Source organism: Uloborus diversus, chromosome 1 (assembly GCF_026930045.1).
Source record: "Uloborus diversus isolate 005 chromosome 1, Udiv.v.3.1, whole genome shotgun sequence".
NCBI classification, from domain to species: Eukaryota; Metazoa; Arthropoda; class Arachnida; order Araneae; family Uloboridae; genus Uloborus; species Uloborus diversus.
In genome coordinates this window covers 226,108,755-226,134,433 of record NC_072731.1, presented here as the reverse complement: position 1 = coordinate 226,134,433, position 25,679 = coordinate 226,108,755, and the positions used below count along the sequence as shown (strand labels likewise).

The 25,679-nt window shown below is 31.2% G+C and overlaps 1 protein-coding gene across 1 annotated transcript; it reads left to right on the top strand.

Moving 5' to 3' along the window:
* Positions 1-307: 307 nt before the first annotated feature.
* Positions 308-24,401, top strand: LOC129225324 (dnaJ homolog subfamily B member 1-like). Its single transcript, XM_054859911.1, has 9 exons — positions 308-373; positions 1,365-1,537; positions 10,605-10,750; positions 12,025-12,159; positions 14,915-14,956; positions 15,542-15,609; positions 17,477-17,589; positions 17,956-18,119; positions 24,170-24,401. The coding sequence occupies exons 2-9, from the start codon at positions 1,401-1,403 to the stop codon at positions 24,292-24,294; spliced, it is 930 nt and encodes a 309-aa protein (XP_054715886.1). The 5' UTR covers positions 308-373; positions 1,365-1,400; the 3' UTR covers positions 24,295-24,401.
* The last annotated feature ends 1,278 nt before the right edge of the window (positions 24,402-25,679 follow it).

Genomic DNA, 25,679 nt, shown 5'->3' with positions numbered 1-25,679 from the left:
ATTGCCAAAATCATCCTTACGTAATTAATGAATGGCCCCTTAGTAATTTCGATGTCACGTTTTTAGGAGGGGGTGGCAGTTAATCCTTTATGTTCAAATTCAAAAACAGACAACTATGTCATCTTAAACAAGGCATTCTCCTGTCTGTCCTATGATATATTGCAGAGATGAATTACCCTAAAAATAGAAGGGGGCGGGGTGGCAGGTTTGCGATTGAAATATTGAGGTCTGTTCGAACAGAATGTTCTGATTTTTTAGAGAGGAGAGACTCTGTATCCAATTCTCTCATTTGATTACTGCGCCTTCCCACCAAACGAAATGAAATGCAATTTCCAAAATTTGTCAATGGTTGGATGTGTACATATCAACTTAGGTAAGATGTCTTTAAATAATTGTAAAATTTCGACATATTTGTTTCTCATATGTGGAAGAAGAATCAATTTTTTGAATTAGATTTTTTTTCGTGTGTGCATTATTTCTCTACATTTTTTTGATAAAGAAAAATAATAGCCCCGTTTTAAAATACTTGTATCTTTCTGAAATTTTAAAAAAATAATACCAAAAAAAAAAAACAAAACAAATTGTTTCCTGTTATGCAATTTTTAGTTCTTTATTTCTTCAAATTTACTGTAAATTACTTAACTATATATTTGATGGTTAAGAATGATACTTGAATAGGAATCAAAAAATAAAAAACTAAGATCACTACATTAATTGGTATGAAAACAACATGAAAGCAAAAATTTTAGTGCAGTGTGACGGGAAAAGTCAATAGTTAAGGCTTTTGAATTGAACTCCCAAATTGTTCACACAAATCCCAACCTGATTTAATGTTGGCAAGAAGGGTAATCAAAATTTGGCGAGTTGAGGGGGGCATTATCATAACTTGGGACCATGCCAAATTAGCGGGAAAATTCACATTGCTGAAATTACTGTTGGATTTTACTCCTGCTTTAATGTTATATTTTAATGGAGCTTAAATTGTTCTTTAATGAGTTGATATATTTATTTGGCGGATTATTTTAAGTTTTAGTGTAGCTTCCAATGCTGTTAGTTGAAATATTATTTTACTTTTTAATGAAACTTTGAGTTGAGTCTAATGGCTTGTTTCGTTTAAAAATTAAACATTTAATTTTAAATTGTAGCAACATTGTTTTTGGCCACTTTCAACAAGCAGATAAGCACCTTGGTTTGACCAGGAGCAGATGCAAGGGGATAGTCATGGAAAGGGGGGGGGAGCATGCTATCGTGTAAAAAAGCAATTAAATTCAGGATAATGATTTAGTCCATTTAATTCACAATCAGTTGGTTTCTCATCAAAATTTGAAGAGTTGATTTTGAATTTGTTCCAAACTTTATTTCAGACATTGAATATTTTTACTAAATGCTGTGATCAATTCATGATGCCTGCCCAGGAAGATGTCTCCAAAAGCCCGAATCTTCGCAAGCGAAAGCAGAGCCAATCCAATGCTGCGAATGAAAGCAATTCCAAAAACACAATGCCCTACACTGAAGAACAGTTAGAAGCCGTAGAAAGGTTTGCATGTTCCCTATTTATTTTGTATCTGTTCTCAAAAAATTGAGATTGTTCATTTTACATGGAATTATAGGACGTTTGGTCGGTTACAGGGAAAATAATGCCTTTTAGTTCAGGGCAATTCCGTATGTGAAGAGAATGACGTTTTTGATTTTTTTTTAAAGTGATTACAGGCAGGGTTGGCATGGTTTTTACCATCTGTGGTATTTACCGGATTTTATTATGGTTTTTACTGCTTTTTGAAAAACCTGTTTCCCCCGCATTTTTAATCATCTTGGAGAGAAAAAAAAAATCTATGGTATTTTTTATTGTTTCTGTCCTTTCTGTGCACATGTTTTTGTTTTTTTAAAGTAAAGTACGGTATGCTATTCATGTTTACAGTTGTAAGCATGAACAGTTCCCATTTTTACTTATACTAAAATGTATTTTTAATGACATTAATCATTCATTCCAAGTCATTATTTAATTTACAACATTGATCTAAATTTAGACACCTCCCTGCTTAAAATGAGTTTTGGACTGGAAGACAATAAAAAGAGCATTAGTTTTTTACTTGGTGATTTTGAGGATAAAATAGGAATTTTAAATTGATTTAGCTGATTTCTGAATGTCATCAATATGATCATTTTAATGGGGAAAAATTGGTTCTAAAATTTTTTGCATATATGTTTTTCAATAATATATACTGAAGAACAAATGGAAGTTTGTCAACTTTCGGCAAAAACATAGCAAGTATTTTGTTAACTCCTAATAATGCATTACTGTAAAAATCCTACCCCTCATGCTTATAATAAATAATTATTTTTTCTGTAAGTTGATTCACATAATCAATTTTTCAGTAACATCTTTGAGATCATTCACAGAGCAAAATAAATGCAATTCATTTTTTGTTCTAAGCTAAATTTTTAAAACAAAAGAATAATAAACATGAATTTATCCATCCAATTAAATAAAAAACAAAACATGAACTAACCAATCAAAATCTTTGTGTCCACTATAACAGTCTGCAGTAAAATACAAGTTTTGTGTAATGAAACTATCAATTTAAGTTTTTAATAGCAAAAAACTTGTCCTCCTCCCTTTTCCCGTATTTTGAAAATGTTTTCCAACATTTTAAACTTAGGTATAGCTAGCTGTCATTTTATTACTTGTAACCAAACCCTCCACCAGGCTTCTATGTGTGGGTGCCACGCCCAACTTGCCCTTTATTTCTTAGAACGTGCCCTCTTTTCTAGAAATTGCCATTATTTTCTGAAACAGTTGTTTTTCGCATACTTCGTGAATAATACGTTCTGTTTTATTGTTATGCATTAAATGCAGGCTGAGCATTTTTAGTCTGAAAAAATACATTTGTATTTTTGCTCAATATACTTTATATTGTGTACTACTGAAAAAATAATAACAAATATTGAAAACTCAAAGCAGATATGCTAAAAGATTGCTGCAGATTTGCAGCAAAATGCTAACATTTCACGTGACACGTGGCATCAAAGAAAGGCAAAAAAAATGACAAAAATACAAAGAATTCAGCATGTAAAAGCCTACTGTTTATGATTTTAGACATTTTAATTGAGAACAAATAACTTAACTATTCAAAATAAGTACCAAGTGCTTTCAAAATAGCGCTGTTTATTGGTTTTTGTTTCCTTGTGGTGGTAATTAGTCCAACAGCAATTATTACTTTTGGATTTAAAAGTGTTATAAGTTACAGCTAGTAGCAGCTAAAAGAATTAGTTATCATACTTTTCTTTAAATTATTTTAAATTATTCATTTGTTCTAGGATGTAATTCATGAATGTTTAAAAAAATTTATTGTTGCAGTAGTAATACATTTGAACCAATGAGTAACAGTATATATTCTATGACTATATCCACTAATATTTTGAAGCACTAACATACCTTTTAGTTTCGAAAAAATGCCCTTTTTTTAAAAAACAGCACCTTGCCCTTTTTTAATCCTGGGGGAAAAACTCTGCTTGTAACTATAATAAGAGATATGTAGAAGTTTGTTAATTAGTAAAATTAATAAATCACTACCTCCCAGCAAATAAACAATGGCTAATGCTAATAGTATTTCCTAGGTTCTTACCAACAAAAACCCATACCTGATTATAGGGAAATTACTTTCATTAAAACTCACATTTTTTCTCTGCATTCCATTGTTAACAATTAAAAAATGAGAAACTAGAACGAAAAAAAAAAAAGTCCCCCCCCCCCATGTTTTATAATATTTTTTACTTCGTGACAAAATGAAATTTCTATAAACCAAATTTTTGAGCTTCATACTAAATGAAATTTCTGTGAATTATGTATTAATTCAACCTTTTAACTCATGAATACTTTTAAGATAGAGAGATAGCAATTATAAACTTAATTTGAAAAGAATAATTAAAGTTTATGCGTTATGACAGAATGACAAGAATTTTTGATTTCCACTTATTGCAATACAAGTCGTTGTATGCAATGTACCAGACAGTTTGCTTATCATATCCAAAGACTGCAGTTTTGTTCTTATTAGAACTCATCAGTCTGGATTAGTGAATAACCGAAGCTGGAGGTAGATGTCATCTCATTAAATCTGAGACCGCCAACAAACTGGTAGATAAAGTAAATTTATCTCCCCACCAAGTGTCCACAGCATGGAGTGGTTCGACTCGTGAATTGAAAGCAAAACTTGGATATTAGCAGTGAGTTATGGCCCCTAAGTCAGAGCTAAAGCAGAACTACATGCAATATCCTAGACATGGTATTTTGCATGGTATAGGCATGCAATACACATGGAAGATATTGCATGTGCATAGTGATGTAAAATACCCGGGTATTTATTTTTAGGGGTAAATACCCAGGGTATATACCTGGGTAAATACCCAAAATGGGTATTTACCCGGGTATTTATTTCAAAAATTTATATTCAACTAAAATACTTTTCTGTATGTATTCCACTATGTATATATACAGAGTGTTTTGTTTTAACCTTCAAGACCTCTATTTTTGCAACTGTTAGTCCTAGATGCATACTTAAATTGCAAAAATGTTCAAAATCAGATGCAGACTTAAGATATTGAAAATTTGAAGTAAAAATAAAAATGAGTAAAAAAATACAAATTTTAACTTTTTACACGAGTTCCAGATCTTCTGACTTATTGATAGTTAGGGAAATAATCTCCACTGAAAAACAATTACAAAAAAAGTTTGACATTAGTACGACCAATATTCACTGAGATATGAAACACAGCGTTTTGTAACTTACACCATTTTACACTCGCCGTCAGTAACATCTTTTGGGGGAAAATATAGCAGTTAATGAGTTTTTATATAAAATTATATGTGTGCAGAGTGATTTTTCAAATTGTTCAAGGTTTTGCAGCGTGTTTTGCGTATCACGGCATAACATTTGCATGAATTTTTGAGTAGAAATGAAAAATGTAATACCTTGTGTTTTTTACTTTGCCAACCTGTCATTATTCTGAAAGGGTAATAAGTTCTAATCTCATCTTCTGCATGGTCCCTTAAAACTTTCAAATGGAATATCTCCTTGAGTTTTCATTGCACAAATGTTAAGTTTTTTTGTGTCAGTAAGTTTTAAATTCAGATCATTTCTCTAAATATAAGTTAGGGGACCTAGAGCCGTATAAAAAGTTAAATTTTGTAGTTTTTGACTCATTTTTATTTTTGCTTCAAACTTCCAATATCTTTACTCTGCATCTGAATATTTTTGCAATTGGAAGTAAGCATCTAGGACTAACGGTTGCAAAAATAAAGGTCTTGCAGGTTAAAACGAAACACCTTGTATAACCAACTATATACAAAACAAGAAATTTTTCCCTAAAATTTGTATTTTGATCACATATTTAAAGAATTATTGTGTGAAAGCAATCTAATATGATATTCACATTAAATGTGTTGGATATGCCTAATCAATGTTGATAGCCAAATTTCACATATAAAAAGCAATTCTACAAAAAGTAAAAAGCTTAACTGGTTACAAAAAAAAAAAAAAAAAAAAAAAAAGAAACATCTTTTTCATTTATGGCATTGAAAAGAAAGATTCTTTGGTTCGTGATATGTTTCTTTCATAATTTCATTAAGTCTTTCGATAAAAAATATTATAAACTGTGTAATACATATGTATCAGTTTTACTAATTATTTCATATTTAGATTTAAAAAAAAAATTCTCATTCACTTTTTGCATTTTTTTGTAAAATACCCAGTTTTTGGGTATTTACCCAGGCCTTGGGTAAATACCCGGGTAAATACCCAAAAAATATTTACCTACCCACTGGGTATTTACCCGATCCACATCACTACATGTGCAACATGCAATATCAAACATGCAATGCAAACAAAACTGCAGTCTCTGGATGTGATAATCGGGCTTTCTGTTACATGGCATGTAGTTCTGTCTTAGCCCTAGCTTAAGAGTAGTAACTTACTGCTAAATAAATCACTATATTTTTAATGATTTTTTTTTTACTTGGCTCACATTACATTACTGATTAAAGTATAATGAGTAAAATACAGCAGCCCCTTGTTATTTCGCGTCTTGTTATATTATTCATTCGGATATATCACTCTTTTCTTCTGTCTCTCAAAATATTAAAGCCTAAAAGAAAAAACCTTGCTTTTAGTTTCAAACCATTTGTGAAAACATATTAGTATTACACTCAGAAAAGTTTTTTTTTTTTGTCAATGAACAAAACAAAAATGCTGCTTTTCTTCTGAATTTGCTGGAAAAGCAGCGGCCATTCCAGCGAATCCTGTCATCCAAATGTACATACCCGCAGAATATTCCAGTTTAAGATGGTTTGTAAATTACTCAGCATTTTTGTATTGATACTAAAGCCTTTACAATGAGTGAGAGACAGCAGGCAAGTGTCATCCTAGTCCAAGTAGAAGAAGCCTTTTAGTACAGAAAAGATTTGTGCTTGGATGCATAAATCGAGATTTGCATCATCCTATGATCTGTATGGGCGAGAGAATTTTCTGGGAACAATCTGGTTACTTTTACTTTTTATATCCTTTCTGCACTAAATTGAAGAGATTAGAAAGTCCATTGGGAATATGAGGGTATTGGAATGTTCACTCTTATCTCGCGGTAGCTAAGAAAAATCATCTTCATTAGCCATTTGATGTTCGTTCCTTTGTGAAGCTGAAATGTTCATAAATTTTAGTCTTGTTTAAATTTTAATGTGTGATAGTACATTCGCAAACTACATCAAAACCATTTGAAAATCACTTAAAAAAGAGCAAATGCTAATTTGCTTGTATGTTGGATTGATAACTATTTTCAATAACCTAGGTTATATCGCGTTTTTGGATGTATTGCGCTTTTTCTTTGCCCCTCGATAAGCGCGATATAACGAGAGTACAGTAATTTTAAAAATCATCGCAATAAAACTAATGAAAAAAAATCGTAAAAGTTGTCTTTCCTGGTATTGTCCTTCAACAAAATTAGGCTCTGTGAAAATGTTTTTTCATGAATGAAATAATTAAGATAAAATCTGTGATTCCTTTTAGTAGGAATATATGCAGTTTTTCAGCGTATCAATATTCAACTGAGGCACTTATTTCCATGAAAATATTTTGCTTTGAGATAGAGGGTTTATTTTCATTTGTTGTATCAGGGGTCTGGCCAGAGGATATTTGGGTCCGTTAACGGACCCTTCACAAAAATCCGATCAACCAAAACGGACCTTTCACAAAATCCCGATCAAACAAAACGGACCCTTCACAAAATTCTGATAAACAAGATCGGATCTGTCAAATTGTTTATTGAAAGAGCAAATCTGAAAGCAAAATAACGCATATTTCTGTGTATAAACCGATAATTTTTGGAACCTTTTTTTAAGTCAAATTAAAGGGATCAGCTTATACAAAATCGGCTAATTTTGAAAAAAAAAAAAAAAAAACGGCACTCTTGGAATGCTCCTGCAAGCGATAAATAATGGCTACTGCCAAATAAATATAATGGTTGTTTGTTTTATCACAGCTAATTAGCAGCAGTGTTTTTGTAAACTTTTCTGAAAAGGCATTGGTAAGCACTTTTCTCCCTCATGATTTAATAAACAATAATAATATATATCTGCGAAATGAACTTAGAACTGCAAAGGTAGTTGTTGGGGTTCCTCACCCAACTGATAGTAAGGGTGAGGAAAAAATATGATCGCTTCAGATAGTGTTACCAACTTCAAAATTATCACCACTTAGCGTCTGGCGTTGAACCTTTATAATGACTTGATTAGAAAATATTCTCATCATTTTGCCAGCTTGTCAATATTTGCGTTTTTACGGTGGTGCGGTGCGATGTTTAATTGTTATTTTGGGAGAAAATTATATGGGTTTTGATTTTTCAATGCAAACAAGGATGATTAACTTTTAATAAACTCTTTTAATTACCGGTTTTTTTTCTTTAGATGTCTACATTTTGAAAAATGCAATCTTTTAACATCCGATATGAGAATCCCATTTTGTTCTTTTTTCAAGCTAACTTCGCTTTATTAGGATTCAAATAAATGAAAAGTCTCTTTATTTCTGTTAGAACTCTCATTTCAAGATTTTAAAGCAAAATTCCATTTTCTGTTATGGGTCAAAACTTAAAATGCTAAATAGATGGTTTATTTTATTTTTTGGGTCAACTGTGCCCACAGATATTAATGATATGTTTATTATAGGACTCTAAAATGCAATTTTAAAATAATTTTATCAAAAATATTTCTTTTACAAGCTGTTTTTATACTTTTGATGCCTTCACTTTGAGAATTGCGATCTCTTTGCATCCGCTATGGGAATCCGATTTTTCGAATTTTTAATGATTATTACGCTTTGTTAAGAGGTAAACAATTGAAATATCTTTTAATTTTGTTAAAATCACGGAATTTAGAAGTTTTAAACCAAATTCTGTGCTTTTTAAGAGTGTCTTGGGTCAAAAAGTTGAATGCTGAACCCTGTTCTGAATTTTATTTTATTTATTTATATTTTTGTTACAATTATTTTAAGTACTGTACAGAAATATATCTAGTATAATTTAACATAATTTAGAATGGTAGATAAATATTGATACAGTAGAGAACCAATTATCCGGGAAGTTCGGGACCGTCGCTATCCCGGATATCTGAATTTCCCGGTTTTCTGAATCGCTAAAAACCTCTGTTGGCCGATTGTTTATAAAACTTAAATTACTATAATAAATAGTAATACACATTAAAATAAGAAGAAAACAGTTCAGAAATGCTTATAAATACTACCGAAATATTAAAAACTACTAGTGAAAGAATAATTTAAACATAAAAAAACTTCAAGTTATTCATGAGACCTGAGACCCTCACATTCAATCTGAAAAAGAAAAAAAAACACCACTTTTGGATGTTTTAAAACGGAAAAAAAAATGAAGGGAAGGGCTAGAAACAAGTTTTTAAACGGAAATGTGCGATTTTCCTACTATTCTGTATGAAAAAATTTCTTTTCATGAACGCGTTTTGTTTTAAAAATTTTTATAAAGATTTTGTGTTTGTGATTACGGCGGTTATTGATAACTATTGCTTTTTGCAATATCAATAGGAGTTAGATTTATGAGTTCCTGCAGCATTATTACAGTCATGCGTTTAACGATTTCTAGATTCCACCATTAACTATCCGGAAAATTCGCGAATCTGGTTTTCGGCGTTTCCCGCAATTTCGCTACATCACTGACGCTCTAAACGGCTTTAAATTTAAAGTCCATTCAATAAAATATTGCATTAGAATTTGACAATATTCATTTCTTCATTTCTTTAGTTTTCAGTTAGAATAAAACACGAAAATTTCCAACTTAAGAGTGTACTTCTTAATTCAAGAAAATATTTCGGAAATTTTGCCCCGCGTAAAGGTCAATCCTTTGAAGTAAACATTTTCCCCAGTTTTGCGTAAGTAATATGGTATTTTTTAAGAAACAGTTCATATTCTTTTAGGTATTTCAAAAAAAAAAAAAACTTAGTTTTTCAAAAATTGCCGAAAATGCGTATTTTTACAAAATGACGGGAAAATCTGCAAACAGTTGCCGGTTTTCTGGTTTCCCGGTTTTTTGGTTCCCGGATAAAAGGTTCTGCACTGTACTTGAAAGAGCGATGCCCCCCCCCCCCTAAATATGAGGAAAAAAATCCAGAATGAATTTCTCGACGTAGAAGAGGAAAACACTCAACTTTAAGTTTAATTGATGCAGTTTGTGCCATCTCTAAATTCTAAAATTTCGTTTTAACAAAAAAAAATTTTTTTTTTTTTTTTTTGCAAAATTTTTTGATTTTTCACAAAAATTAATTTATTTTTCACAAAATTATTTGATTTTTCACAAAAAACGGACCCTGTGAAAAATCCTGGACAGACCCCTGTGTATTTATAACACAAATTTCTATTAATTTCCTTGTTCTTCAGAGAAAGCACGAATCTTCCTTTTGTTTTAATTGTACTAAGTATTTTAATTTAATTCTTTATTCTTTGGGAGGGTTTCACTTGATTTTGATTGACCAATCAAGATTACTTATTGTTTCACTTTGCACAATGCCTGACGTTTTGTCAAAATCAATTGTCTTTGCAATTTATAAATAGTGTGATCCTTCCCTGCGACCTGCGTTGCCAATAAAATTCGTTCTTTCAAATTAAATATTTTTGTCTGCTTTTTTGCATGTACAAATTTAGTATTTATATTCATAGTTTTTTTTCCTTTTTTTTTGTTTAATTTTATTTATTATATTACAATTTTAGATGATAAATCTCAACTTCATGATGTTTTTATTTCATTGCTTTTTTTATTGGCAATTTCTTTCTGATTGGATAGCTACAAATTATTTCTTTATTATTTAACTTAAAATGTTTAGCTATGGTAGTTTTGAATGATTTTAAAGCATATTTAAATTCAATGTTTTTTTCTTTGGAGGAGAGAGTTTTGATGGACAGCTTTTGTCATCACATTAAAATTTTTTTATTTTTTCATGTAATATGCTTGAACCTTTGATGAAATTATGTGTGCACATTTTAATCAACAAAACAGAATCTACAACTAGCACATTATTTATTTATTTATTTATTTTGTAGGGTAAGGAAATGTAAAGATTATTATGAAATATTAAGTGTGAGTAAGGATGCTGGTGAATCTGAGCTTCGTAAGCAATACAAAAAATTGGCACTTCAATTCCATCCTGACAAGAATAAAGCCCCTGGTGCTGTGGAAGCTTTTAAAGGTTTGTTTTACACAATTTTTGTTTTAATTTTAAAAGCACTGTAATTTCTGGTACTTTTCAGCATCTGTATAAAATGCAGGATGAAGTTCCAACCCATTTTATCTTAAGAAATGAGGAAGGGTGGTGTTTTCAGAGGACATACACACAGAAAGAAAAATCTATGTCTTTTCTGTTTGTGACTTAAAGAAATCCAATGAGGATTATTGCTTCTTGAAAAATTTTTTTTATTATATTTCATTTCAAGAAATGTTCCCTATAATGACCTTATAAACATTTATAGAGATTCAGGAACAACCATAAGATAACAAAATATATTGAATTTTCAATTTATTCTGCCGGCACTTTTCAAAAGTAACTAACCAGGGATGGACTGACCAGAATGAGAATAATATAAGCCAAAATTCTACTATTTTAGTTAAGCATGGATTTAGGCTAAAGGCAGTCGAGACCATGAAGATCCAAAAAAAGATAGATAGACCAATGAGGCCAGAGCAGGCATATTGCCTAATCCTTGGATGATGATGATAGATTTAGGTTCTTCTTTAGCTCTTCTGTAAATTATACCAGTTGCACAAAAATGTATTAAAATACATTGGTCACTAGGAGAGCGTGAAAATTGTCCACTAACTTGACCAGAACTGCTGTCAAGGTGAGAATGATAGTGGTGTAAGTCAGTTTTCAATGCAATAGATCGTACCGTCTGTTTTCTTTTGCCAAAACCTCCCACGAATTTGCGCATGTGGCAGGTCTGCTCTGATTTTATCAAAATAGGGATGGAAACCTGGAAGTAAAAACACGCAAAATAACATGTTCAACAGTTCTTCCAAAGTAAGGCCAAAAAAGACAGAGATGACAAGTGCAAGTGGAAAGAGCCAGTCTTCAACCTTTCGCCCCTTTTCAAAATAGAATCTACCCCAAGTGCTAGTCTTCGCTTTCAAGAACAGACAGTACCAGCTGTCAGAATTTTCTGCCTCGAAAAAAGGGGCTAGTTTACAACATCCCTTGTAGTATTTGACTCACGTTCAGTTAACCCAGTATAAATGTCAAAGGATAGTAGTATCAGTCATTTTAAGTTACTTCGAATCGGTTACTTTTCATGAAAGTTGAAGTTTACTTATGTTTGAATGCAAATATTTTACAAAATCTTCAACTACTCAAAATTCAGTTAAGATGTCTTACGCTTTCTAACCACCCCATATGTGAGGTGATCTTACTCTTTTTAAGCAGAAAAGCTTATTACAAGATTGACTGTTGATTTACTTATTTATTTATAGCTATTGGGAATGCATTTGCTGTTCTGAATGATCCAGTGAAACGCAAAAGATATGATGAATATGGTTTAGAAGCTATGCAGCAATCTGAGAGTTATCCTCAGGAAGGATATTATGCCTACAGCCACAGATTTGAAGGTACATTCTAAGGATTATTTCATTTAATTTTATTTAATTATCATTTTTTATTAATTATTTTTTTTTATTGAATTGTTATTTTTTTTATTTAATTATTATATTTTTGACAAAATGTTTAGCACAGCACAATATCAAAATTTTTCTACATTTTAACTTGTCTCTTTTTGTTGTAAAAGTAAGTTTCTTTTTATTGGATGGGATGCAGGTTTTTTAAGAGAAATCAGTCATTAACATTTGAAAAAGGGAAATTAGTCGTTAACATTTTCAAAGGGAAATTAGCAATTAACATTTTCATAATAACATATTTGAGTGGGGTTTTTTTTTTTTTTTTTTTTGTGAAATATTTGTTCTTAATGCTAAAGATCAAAATAGTATTCTTTCTTGTCACCTACCATTTCATCTTTAGAAAGTTAGTTTTGTATGGACAGGGTTCGTACGCTCCTTCAAAACTCCTCCAATACTCCTTCTTTTATAAAAAAATTTTGAAGGGCCCTTCAAACTCTTTCATTTTGGTTTGAACTCCTTCAAAACTCCTTCTTTTTAGAGTTCAAGACTACATAATCTTCTTCTATAACAGAAACTTAAAATACTTCGATTGACAATTAACTTCGTCACTAAGGCGATTTTAATGTAGTAATTTCTTGCATTTTTTTCGATTTACAAATGGATCATAGTTAATTCATAAAAGTTGAAGATGAAATTTTTATTAGAAGATTAAGACATTTCATAAGTGAAGTAAAACATGCTTAAATGGTGCTTGGTTATTTTTTCAAGTTTTATGATTATTGTTTTTTCCTCTACCACACTCTCAGCAGCAAAAGTCAAGTTGTCTAATTATTATTTAAATATTTAAAAATACATTAAGTGTACTGCATTAAGTGATTGCATTAAAAAAAAAATATTGTTAAGTTAATTGCTGTTATAATATTGTAAAAAGGGTCATCCACAAGTGATGTCACGCTTTGAGGAGGAGACGGGCTCATGAAATTGTGACAAGGGGAAGAGAGAGGGTGACAAAAAGTGACATCACACAGTTATTGTAACAATATGTTTGTAAAAAATATGACGTGACAAGAGGAGAAGTTTGGGTTGAAGTGTGACACTTTGTGATAAAGGGTGCTGAAGGTCAAATATATTGAAAAAAAGTGTGACATTTAATGACACTCCATTAGTACTCCTTCAAAATCTCATTTTACTCCTTCAAAACTCCTCCAAAACTCCTTCATTTTATTTCTGAAACTGAGTACGAACTCTGATGGAAATTAATAACTATTTCACTTCTCCAAAATGAATTTCGCTCTTCTAAAAATATCAAAAAGATATTTCATGACTTGAAAACACCCCAGCAATAGATGGTTGAAGGATATGCTAGATATACAGTAGGCGCCACTTAATGTGATCACTTTGGGACAGTTACAATTTGATAACAATAACCAACTGATAACAATAACCGAAAAGAATTCAGGAGACATAAAATATGAAAAAAGGTGAGTATGCATGTATTTTTTTCAACTATGCACCTTTTTTTTTACAACCGCAAATGAAAATTACAATGACTCTAACTCTACTAAACGCAGCTTTAAATTAAAAATTACGAAATTAGCAGAATAGAAATAGCTGAGTCATGAAAGGGAAAATTAAAATAATAATATAAGTAATAGGTGAAATAAAATATGTCCGTTTGCATCTGAATCTTTTTTTCTGATATTAGTAAACCACAGTTTCAAAGCAGATTCATTTCACCATCTTTTCCATCCCGGTTTCGCTTGTTATTTAAATTTTCATTTAGCTTCGCTTTGTTTTCAATCTCATCACGATTTTTTAGAACTAACGAAGTAATGGCCAAGAAACTTTAAGCTGTGCTGCAGTATCCCTTTGACTCAACGTGGGTAAATTGTCAAATCGTTTTAAAGTTTTAATTTCTTCCTTGTCAATTAAATCATTGCGCTTTTCCTCTAAGGATAAAATGTTTGACCATTTAGAGTGAAGTTTTTAAGGTAACTGGACAAGGAGAAAAATTATTCTGATGACATGACTGACTGATAGAAGGGAATTTGTTTTCTCGGAAACTACATTAATCCTCTAAGTGGCGGAAAATCAGCACCTCCACAACAAGCCACAGACATTTACAGTGACAGAAGTTTTGCTTGTGCAAGCGAAGGGCATCTTTAGGGGAGTCTGTGGTCACTGAGAACAAACTTCCTGTTGTTTCCTTCCTAGAAAAAGTTTATATTGCAATGGACTATCACAAAATGCCACACAGAATGTTAATCACGTCAGAGTTAGCCTTAGTATTTCTGTTGATTGAAGAACAAAAACAAAGGAAAAATTGAAAGTTTATGAAAAAGTGATAACAATAAACGAAGACACTGATTACAATATCCAACTTTTTTAACACATATTGATATACAAGTGTTCCGGGACTTCACGATTCTGATAATATTAAGCGAATGATAACATTAACCATGATCACATTAAGCGGTGCCTACTGTATTTGTATTAGCAGGGTTTTTTTTTTTTTGTTTTTTTTCCTTCAAGTATTATTAATGATGATTGAAGGATATACTAGATATATTTGTATTAGCAGGGTTTTTTTTCCTGCTTCAAGTTATTAACAACTTTAATTTATCTTTAACATATTTCAGAAGAGATTTTCAATCCTTATCACTTCTCATATTAACCAAATTCAGCAGTTGATGTAAATACTTTTATTTGCAAACATATTTTGATATTCCTTTAAAATTTACTTTTGTAGGTGATGTTACACCTGAAGAAGTGTACAATATGTTCTTTCATGGTAAGATACATATGTATTTTGATAAAGTTACTATTCAAAATGGATTTACTTTTAATGCATGACAAATATTGGAATGCTTTAATGCATTAACATCAGGTATTTTGCTTAGTTATTGGAAATTTTCAAGTTAAGCATATAATATATATCAATTGCTTGTGGAAAAACATAACTTATTAGTTTTCATCTGTATCTAAGTTTTTTTTTTTTTTTGAATTGATGTGAATTTTAGATAATTTTATTAGGAAGTTACTTAGCAATTGCAAACATAAATGTAAGAGAATACAACTATATAATATGTCATTTGAGTCTTAGTGAGAATAGTATCATATAGCAAAGTTATTTCAATTGTAATTTATTGCAGTTGTTGAAGCTTTCAATGGAGTTTTTACTGAAAATAAATTCAAAATGAAAACAAATCATTTTATTTAGTCTTATAGATGTCATGTTGTCACAAACTTTTCAATGTGAACTGTAACTGTAATATATTCACCTCAATTTCAAAGATGTGTATAATTACAGATCCTTCTGTTCCAGTTTCAGTATATTTATTTTTTAAAATGTTACTTTTTTTTTTTAAACTTTCAGGACATACTTTTGTCAGACGAGGAAGCCAATGGCAAAGATATCAAACTAGGGCTTCTAATGTTTATCAGGTAAGATTTAAAATTGATTTCTGAAATTGAAATGCTTGAACCTGTACTTATGCTTTTGTAGCTATTGCCATGAGTTAATTCATGCAAAATTCAGAATTTTGAGGCTAATGAGGATGTGATTTAGCATGAACATTGCTGAAAAAGTCCTTAAAAACTTTTCTTTTTTCAACCTTTCAATTTGTTTTGTTCAAGCCTTGATTCCTTAACACTTTTAATTTACCAGCTATGAAACAAAAAAAAAAGTTATCCATTGGTTTCCCTCCTTCATTAAATACATTTTTTTTTTGGGGGGGGGGATGAGTAGATTTGATGACTTGTTTTAATCAGACAAGAGTTGTCTCAAAAAGTCCCTTGCCTTTATTTAACCCTATTGACTTGTGAGAAAAAATGTTGTAAGGGAAAAGAGTAATTTTTTATGATGTTTTTAAGCTACCTTGATATTTTACTGAAAAATACTTGTATACAATTAAAGGATTTAATATGAAGCACATTGCTTGAAGAAATTCAATGTCATTAAGCAATAACCTTAATAGTATATATCAAAAGATTTGTGATTGAATATTTCTTCAAAATAAACATGAATTTCATTCTTAGTAATATATTCATTTTCTATTGACAAAAAAATTAATTTAAATTTCTCTACTCAAAATGAAATACTTCAATTAATGATAAACTGAGAGCTTGAGGATAAGGAGGTAAGGAAGCACAGTAGCATGTCTGGGATGCCCAGTAGCAGAAATAGTGTAATTCCTGTTACAGATTTTTTAAGAGGTCTTCAGACTATTTCTGAATTGGAAAGATTTTTGTGCTTTCTGCCCGAATCTTTCAAATTTAAAGAGGAAAAATGCAGTTCAAAGTAAAGTAGAAAAAAAGTTCTAAGTAAAAATTAAAAATGGCACCTAAATCTAAAGTTCTCAGTTGCTAAGAGGTCAAAAGCACTTGTTCTCGCAGCTACCTGTGCCTCAGCTTTTAATTTTGTTTTGAAGCTTTTTAGTCTTCGTTTTATCACTAGTCTTTCATTTTAGCATTTTATTTTCAATCATTTCCTTTTTTCTTATGTGTAACGACTAGTCTAATGCTGGTCTACCTTGAGGACTACTTTTAGGTTTGTTAATCTTCGTCACAGATAACTGAAAAGAATTCTGCTTCATGCTTGTGATAGCATGAAGGGGATGTATAGAGATTTAAACTGAAGCCATTTTACACTTAGCAGCAAAGGATACACCAGCTACAATTATGCTAATGATTGGATCAAGTCTTTGGAAAGTTTTTTTTTAGTACAATTGCAGTGTTTATGATTAAGAAATTTTTAGATTAAATATCAGGCAAAAGATACAGCATTAAATTGAAAAAAAAAAAAAAAAAAGTCCCATAGCCGTATTCATCAAGTTATGAATGCGTAGGTGTTTCTCATTATGTTTGTTTAGTACTTGATATCAATAATACAGTAAGTAATTATCAGATTCAAATTCTCATCCAGTTAAACAGATATGAGAATTCTCAAGAGAAAATACATTATTACAGAACTAATATTTGATAATAATCTTTGACTTTCAATTTAAAGTCAAATTTCCATGAATAGTTTAAAGTTATGAGCTGAAAACATCTTGAATGAGCAGCAATGAGTTTTTCAATCATAATTTGTTTTAAAAAAAATAACATTTGACTGCTGTATGAAACTTTTGTTTACATTTAAAAAAAATGTATTTGTAATTCAATAATTCAAGGGCATAAATAAATGCAAAACCATTGCATTCTACTATTAATATAAGTATTCTCTCTTTTATGATGATTTCTTGAAAATGTATCTTTATATTTTTTTAAATATATGATTTTGTTGGATAATTCATATTGTTTCTGTATGTAGCAAGACAGTCGAAGCGCTCTTATGCAGATATTGCCTCTTCTGTTTATCATATCCGTATCTTTACTTGGCTCTTTTTTCGTTTCTGATCCACCGTACAACCTGCAAAGAACTTCGTAAGTAACATTTTAAATTGTCTTCAATAGTAAGCATAAAAATTTATTGTTAAAAATTAATGGATTACCATTACTCTTTTTTACTCTGTTTGGAGTATTATTAAGTTTTTATTCCTTTTTTTAAAGTATTTGTTAGAGAGAAAAGTCATGAATACTTTCAAATTCAATTCATTATCATTCATCTGCTTGTGTTTAAGGCTATAGACATTTTCACTTAAAACTGGAGTGTTAAAAAAAAATAGTTTAAAAAAAATTAATGTGCTTTTTCCTCTTATATGGAACATTCAATTATAAAAAAAAAGATCAACGAAATGCTATTTATTTTTTATTCACATTTTTTATACTCTTAATATTTTTCCTTTGTAGAAAATATGCTTATGAACAGAAAACAAGTAATTTAGATGTCCCGTACTATGTTCAAGAAAATTTTCTGAAAGAATATAAAAGTAGAATATCTCACATAGAAAGACAAGTGGAAGAAGATTACATAATAAATACTCGTACTTCTTGCTTTAGAGAAAGAAATTATAGTAAGTTTTCTTTGTTTTTATCTCAAAATCTCAAATGATACATACTTAACTTTTTTTTTGTTTTTTTTTTTTTTTTAATTTATAAAAGTTTGTTATATTTTTACCCCTCGATGTAAGGTTTTTCCAGTTAGAGTAAAAGATCTGTTACTTTTATCTATCAACTTTTTTGGCAGATTTTAAACCTTCCATTGCTCAAACTGGATGAAATCAGCTTGGTTGCCTTTCACTTAGCACACAATATGGCCAGCATAGCATGGCCAGTATACCATTTTTTAATTTTTCTTAAAAAATTCAACAATAATTTTAAAATCATTAGAAAGAGCCATAAAATACACCGCCAGCTCAGTCATTTCATCCGAGGACTGCAGTTACGTGCTTTTTAGCACTCATCAGCCCGGAATAGGAAGTAACTGAGCTTGAGGCGGAAAACCTCGGGAGCCCAGAGAGCCAAACAAACTGGTAGCTGATGTTGAATTAGCACACTAGACGAGTGACCACAACAATGGTGGAGTTCAACTCATAGATTGAAGGCAAAGCTGGATATTGTGTCGTAAGTTACCTCCCTAAGCCAGGGCTAAGGCAGAAATACATAAAATACACCTCCAGCTGGTGTAGTAATTCAACATTAGCTACCAGTTTGTTTAGCTCTCTTGGCTCCCTGGAGGTTTTCCACCTCCGGCTCAGTTACTTCCTATTCCGAGTTGATAAGTGCTAAAAAGCGGAAAACTTCAGTGAAGGATGGAATAACTGAACTTCCTTGGATGGAATAACTGAGCTGGCAGTGTATTTTACGCATTTCTGCCTTAGCCCTGTCTGAGGGAGGTAACTTACTACAAAATTCCTAGCTTTGTTTTTAATCTATGAGTTGAACCGCACCATTGTTGCGGTCACACGTCTGATGTGCTAATTTAACATTAGCATCCAGTTTGTTTGGCTCTCTTGGTTCCCTTAAGAGGTTTTCCACCTCCAGTTCAGTTACTTCCTCTTCCGGGTTGATGAGTTCTTAAACGCACGAAAATGCAGTCCTCGGATGGAATGACTGAGCTGGCAATGTATTTTAGGCATTTTTCCTGCCTTAGCCCTGGCTGAGGGCCGTTACTTACTACAAAATTCCTAGCCTTGCCTTCAATATTCGAGTTGAACCGAACCATTGTTTTGGTCATTGTCTGGTCTTTGCTAGTTCCATATTAGCTACCAGTTTGTTTGGTACTCTTTGCTTCCTTATGAGGTTTTCCACCACCAGCTCAGTCATTTCCTATGTCAGGCTGATGAGTGCTAATAAGCATGAAACTGCAGTCCTTGGATGGAAAGACTGAGCTGGTGATGTATTTTATGTATTTTTGCCCTAGCCCTGTCTTTGGGCGGTAACTTACTACAATAAAATATTAGAAACATGTTTATTTTTTTATGCTTTATGAAAAAAAAAAAGAAAACATGCTACTAATGCTTTTGTTCGTATTTTTGTGTTAGAGATACTTTATTCAGGGGTCTGGCCAGAGCAAATTTGGGTCCATTAACGGACAATTCACAAAAATCCGATCAACCAAAACGGACCTTTCACAAAAATCCGATCAACCAAAACGGACATTTCACAAAAATCCGATCAACCAAAACGGACCCTTCACAAAATTCTGGTAAACAAAAACGAATCTTTCACAAATTGTTTATTGAAAGAGCAATCTCAAATTAAAATAATACAGCATATTTAAAGTAAAATTAGAGGAATCAACTTATACAAAATCAGCTAATTTTGCAAAAGGAAAAAAAATCGGCACTCTTGTGATGCCCCTGCAAGCCATAAATAATTACTACAGCCAAATAAATATAATGCCTGTTGTTGGTTTCTTTGAAAGAAATTAACAGCTGAAAGTCAGTTTGGTTTATAATTTTGCTTGTTTGTTTTATGCAGCGGTGTTGTTGTAAACTTCTTTGGAAAATCGTCAACATTCTTTGAATAGGCGTTGTAAGTACTTTTCTCCCCACTCGTGATTTAATCATCAATAATATACAGCGAAATGAATTTAGAACTGCAAAGGATAGAATGGGTGGGGCGGATGTGATCGCTTCAGATAGGGTTACAAAATTTAAACTTATCGCCACTTAGTGTCTGGTGGTGCGATGTTAAACTGTTATTTTGGGAGAAAGTTATATAGGTTTCGTTTTTCGATACTAAAAAGGATAATTAACTTTAAATAAACTTTTATTTACCATTATTTTTTTCTATAGATGTCTACATTTTGAAAAACGCAATCTTTTTACATCCGATATGAGAATCATATTTTATTCTTTTTTTCAAGCTAACTTCGCTTTATTAGGATGCAAATAAATGAAAAGTCTCTTTATTTTTGTAACAAAGATTATTTCAAGTTTTTAAATGGGAATTCCATTTTCTTTTATGAGTCAATAATTAAAATGCTGAATCGATGGTTTATTTTTTATTTTATTTATTTATTTATTTATTTTTGCTCCAACTGTGCCCAGATGTTAATGATATGTTTATCATAGGACTCTAAAATGCAATTCAAAAGTAATTTTACCAAAAATATTTATTTTACAAGCCGTTTTTATACTTTTGATTCCTTCACTTTGAGGATTGCAATCTCTTTGCATCCGCTGTGGAAATCTGATTTTTAGAATTTTCGATGTTTAGTACGCTTAGTTAAGAGGTAAACAAATAAAATATTTTTTTATTTTTGTAAAAATCACGGACTTTATAAGGTTTGAACGAAACTCTGTGCTCTTAAACAGTGTCTTGGGTTAAAAAGTTAAATGCTGAACCCCTGCCTAATTTTTTTTCTTACAGTTATTTTAAATACTATACAAAAAACATTTCTAGTATAATTTAACATGATGTAGAATGGTAGATAAATATTGATACTTGAGGGGTGCCCATCTCCCAGGGAGCGATGCCTCCCCCCTCTCTTCAAATACTAGAAAAACACTCAAGAATGATATTCTCAACAGAAAAGAGAGAAAACACTCAACTTTAAGTGTCAATGATGCAGTTTCCACCATCTCAAGAGTCTAAACTTTTGTTTTTACAAGAAAAAATTTTTTTTTTAATTTTTTGATTTTTCACAAAAATAATTTATTTATCACAAAATTATTTTATTTTTCACAAAAAACGGACCCTGTGAAAAATCCTGGACAGACCCCTGTTATTACTCAATATTATTCAACATATTTTAAGCTAATGGGCCCATGCCTGTTCTGGGACCCTTTCAATTTTGTAGTAAGGCAGTTAGAGAATGAGTTATTAACTTTAGGTTTCTAATGTTTTCTCTTATCTTTACTTAAATTTTTTTAAAAAAATATTTAAAATTCTTACAAGTAGTTTGGAAGCTTATGTATACCTAATTGACCCTTTACAAGGCAGTGAGAAATACCTTCTAATCAAATTCATTAAATTTAAGGGTTTTGCATGTACAGTTTTACCACCTCTAATTAAATAATTCAATATCTGTATAAAGCTAAGACTTTCTAAGACTAACACTTAATACATTAAGTTTTAAATGCTGGAAGCAAAATCGTCTGGAAGCAAAAGGGGCAAATGGGCCAAAAATTAACAAATCAATAATTCACCATTGATAGTTAAAAATAGCTTTGTAAAGGCTTAATGATCTCTAAGGGTATCTCCTTATGCAAAAGCATTAATGTCTTGGGTGGTGTGAATTATGTATCCTCTTTAAAAATAAAAGATATTCAAAGTGATTTCGTAAGGCATGAAAAAAAATAAGGTTGGGAACCACTGATTTAATTTGGCTTATATTCTTGTTATGAACTATAATTGTATTACAAGATTGAAAATCCTAAGTACTGAATATGAGATCTAAAGTTTTTGATCAATCACAGCTTTTTTTTTTCTTGACTCATTATAATTGAGACCTATGATTAATGTTAAGGATAAATTTGTAAAAGTAATTTTAAAATACAATCAGTTCTGCATTTGAAAATCTTTTTCTTCTACATGTTTTAGATTTTTTTTTTTTTAAATATGCTTATCCTAGGTGTCATCATGATGACTAAATTTAAATTCTTATTTCTAACACATATTATATTTATCTTTTATGCTGTTTTATATTTTTTTTATCAGTTTTTCTTTTAATTATTTTTCTCCAGTTTTGTTAGTTTGAAGTTCCATTTTATTCTAACTCTGCATTAAAAGTAATACTTAATGTTTTTTTTTTCTTTTTAAATAAATTAAACTGGTTAATGGTTAATCAAGTACCTTGAGGGAAAAACATAGACTGGTTTTTGAATTTTTTTCAGGTTTTTCCAAGCTTTAACTCAATACGGCTGCAGCTTTTGCAGGTTCAGTTTTCTCAAACTATTTTAGTGCAAAAAATAAATACAGTCGACGCTCGTTATAATGACCCCAGTGGTCCAAACAAAATCGGTCACTATAACGAGCGGTCGTTATAACGTATTGCATGTTGTTTAGTCATTTTTTAAAATGCACCAATAATTCCTTATAGTTAAGAGAATTAAGAAACTAACAAGATAGTTTTAAAATATTTTTTTGACTTCTTTCTCTTTCTGAAAAATTTATGCTGCTACTCTAAAGCTTTCTGCTTTTTTGACTTTTTCAAAAAAATATAATTCTTAATGCCTACAATTTGTGTGTGGTTTTCATCAAGTCTTTGGCCAACAAATAATTCTTTTCAATGGAAATATTTTACCTTTAGAAACATAAAATGTTTAAATATTAGTTTTCGAATAGTTAGTTCTGAGGATATCAAAAAATTGAAACTTAGTTTTGGATGCTATATTGGAATGAACGATTCAGTTTTGAGGTTCTAATGAACACTAAAATAACATTGCATTTATGGAATAGGAGATGGGACTTCATGCATCGGTCACTATAACGGAAGGGTCGCAGTAATAGGAGGTTGTTCTATAGAGCGTTGACTGTAAATGGATAAATAAGTAAAATGAAATGGAAAATTATTAAACTCATTTTAAATAAGCCTCATAAAGTTATGAAATACCTGTGTATTTCGTAGTTATAAACAAGCCTTTATAAATTAAAAAAGGAGTAAGCTTATGGATAAAAAAGTTCATCCTTTAAAATCTATCCAAATACTCCGACAAAAGTGTTTCTTGTAACCCCAAAACACTTGTGTACAAGCATTTAGAATTTTTTGTGTTTTATTACTCATTATTACTTTTTTAAATTACATTTTTTATATCACATTATATTTTTATGTAATAATCAATATAAAGCTGTGAATAATTTTACATGAACAATATTTCTGAAAAATATGTGCAAGTACAGTAGGGTAACGGCACCAGTAACAGACAAAAGTCCAGTAACAGACAGTCATAAGTTTGGATTGAAATAATAAAAATTTAGGCGGATTTACTGATGTTGCTGTGGCCCATGAATACAGTGCAATCATCTAGTGTTATCAGAGTAAATTTTGCAAGCCATTCGGTATTTACAAGGCAGTGGTGGAAGGTTATGAACAGACACCACGAGGTCAGCTGGTGTTTCATGTTCAGTTGAATTTAAAAAGGCTTTATTTCTAAAAATAAAGAACTGCACATTTTGAAGAGAAAAAGGGATGTTTGTCCATTACTCATCCTCTCTTTATTCTATCTGTTACTTGGTATTATCTGATTTTTTGGTGTCTGTTACTGGGAGTGGGACCTTTTTTCGAAACTGAGCGAATAAAAATAGAATCAATTAATTCAGAGGACCTAAACGCCAAACATTAGATGGGATGTTGTTGCATGAGAGAAAAAGTTTAAAAAGTGTAAATACATTAAAAGGTTCAGAAAATTGAGACAGCTGGAAACAATGTCTTAAGCATGTCTGTTACTAGTGCCGTTACCCTATAGCTTTGATTTAATGATTTCCTCAACTTAATGATAAATTTCCCTGGTCTGGATTTGACAGCATTGAAAGTCTATGTTCCTTGATTTAACTTAACGATATCCTTCATTTAACAATAACTTTTTCCAGTCCCTTGAGAATTGTTAAATCGGGGTTATACTGTATGTTAATTTTTTCATGTCAAATAACATTAGAAAATGTTCTTTTTTTTTAGAAGAAAATATGATTTGGAGAGCAAAGCATTTTAAAGACCTCAGTTTAGAAGCAAAAGCTCGTGAACTGAGAACACCTTCTTGTGACATTTTAAACCAGTTGTACAGAACTGTAAATCAATTATAAGAAAGTATATATATAATTTAACTTATTGAAGTTCTGGAAATGCATTGTATATGTGTGTTTTGATTTTCTCCTTGTTTTTGAAAAACCTAAAGTTTTGCAATGAGCAATTCTTTATTTTAGGAGTGTTTTTATATTTACAGTCAAAAATCATACTCAAAATGTCTGCTAATTTCAATCCAAAAAGTTGATGCATTCAAAGATGATTGTTTAATATCCCTTAAAAAGAGTCCTAACCTTAAGAAAAAAGAAAAAAGAAGGAGTTCACAAAATATATTGCAGCCAACTTTGTTTAAAATTAAATGGCTATATCATTCTCACTTTTGTTTTGTATTTTCCCTTAAACGGTTCAGCCTTTGTGTAATTGTCTACTTTGATTTTCCAGCAGTTCTCTTTGTGTCAAAAGTTCAATGTACGAGTGTCATTCAATAATTAGAGACCTGGGGGAAAAAACGTTTATTTCTATAAAACAAGATTTTTCCTACTTTTCAACATAATTCCCATCACCATTTGTGCACTTGCCTCAACGAGTTATTAACTTTTTCACACCAGCTGCAAAGAAGTTTTTGCCTTGGTGTCGGAGCAACTTCCCACAAATTTCCTGACATCCTTCTTATCATGGATCTTCTTCCCACATGATGCCTCGTTCAGTGGATCAACCAAATGCAAAGCAGAAGGTGCTAAATCGGGACTATAAGTGGTATGAGGCAGTGTCTCCCTGCCAAGGATGGGTACAAGAGAGGGCATACGGGAGCGATTGCCCTTCCCTTGAGGAACCCTACATTTGGACCCTACAAAATACAGACATCTCAGGTAGAGTTAGGGAACACAAGAGCGCCCATATAGGGAGGCAAGGGGGGCTCAAGTCCCCCTTAGAAATGAGAACCTCCTTGCTTTCAGTGCTTTTTCTTTGCAAAACTGTATAAAAATTTCTTTTCCAACCATTAATGAATAAGTTATTCAGAATGTCAAATTTTAATATCTCTAATCAGTACTCAAATCGGTTTCTATGGGGAAAATATTCTGCTAAACCATGGGGAAAATTTTTGAGCTTCCCCCCCCCCCCCTTGAAATTTTGCATATGGGTTCCTTTTTCTCTGAGATCTGCAACAATGCTCTCTCATGGGTGACTTCACTTTCTTCAAAAGCATATCTGAGTAGTATTGGCTGTTAATTGTGTGCTACAATTCAAGATTGAAGTGAGTGGGTTGAAACGCTGGCCAAAAGGAGGATTGTCAGATGCTGATTCTCAGCCACTTTTGAGTTCTACCCACCTGTTAAAACTTCTACGGTTCATACACCTTTCTCCTAGACTTATGTGTTACAAATGTTTCTTTTTATAGTTATTTCTTTTTCTTTGGAGGAGGGATGCAGGTCTGTCATATAAA

Coding starts and splice junctions, on each gene's coding strand:
- LOC129225324 (XM_054859911.1), top strand. CDS start 1,401: ATGATGCCTGCCCAGGAAGATGTCTCCAAAAGCCCGAATCTTCGCAAG. Junction 10,751..12,024: donor TGCTGTGGAAGCTTTTAAAG/GTTTGTTTTACA, acceptor ATTTATTTATAG/CTATTGGGAATGCATTTGCT. Junction 12,160..14,914: donor CTACAGCCACAGATTTGAAG/GTACATTCTAAG, acceptor TTACTTTTGTAG/GTGATGTTACACCTGAAGAA.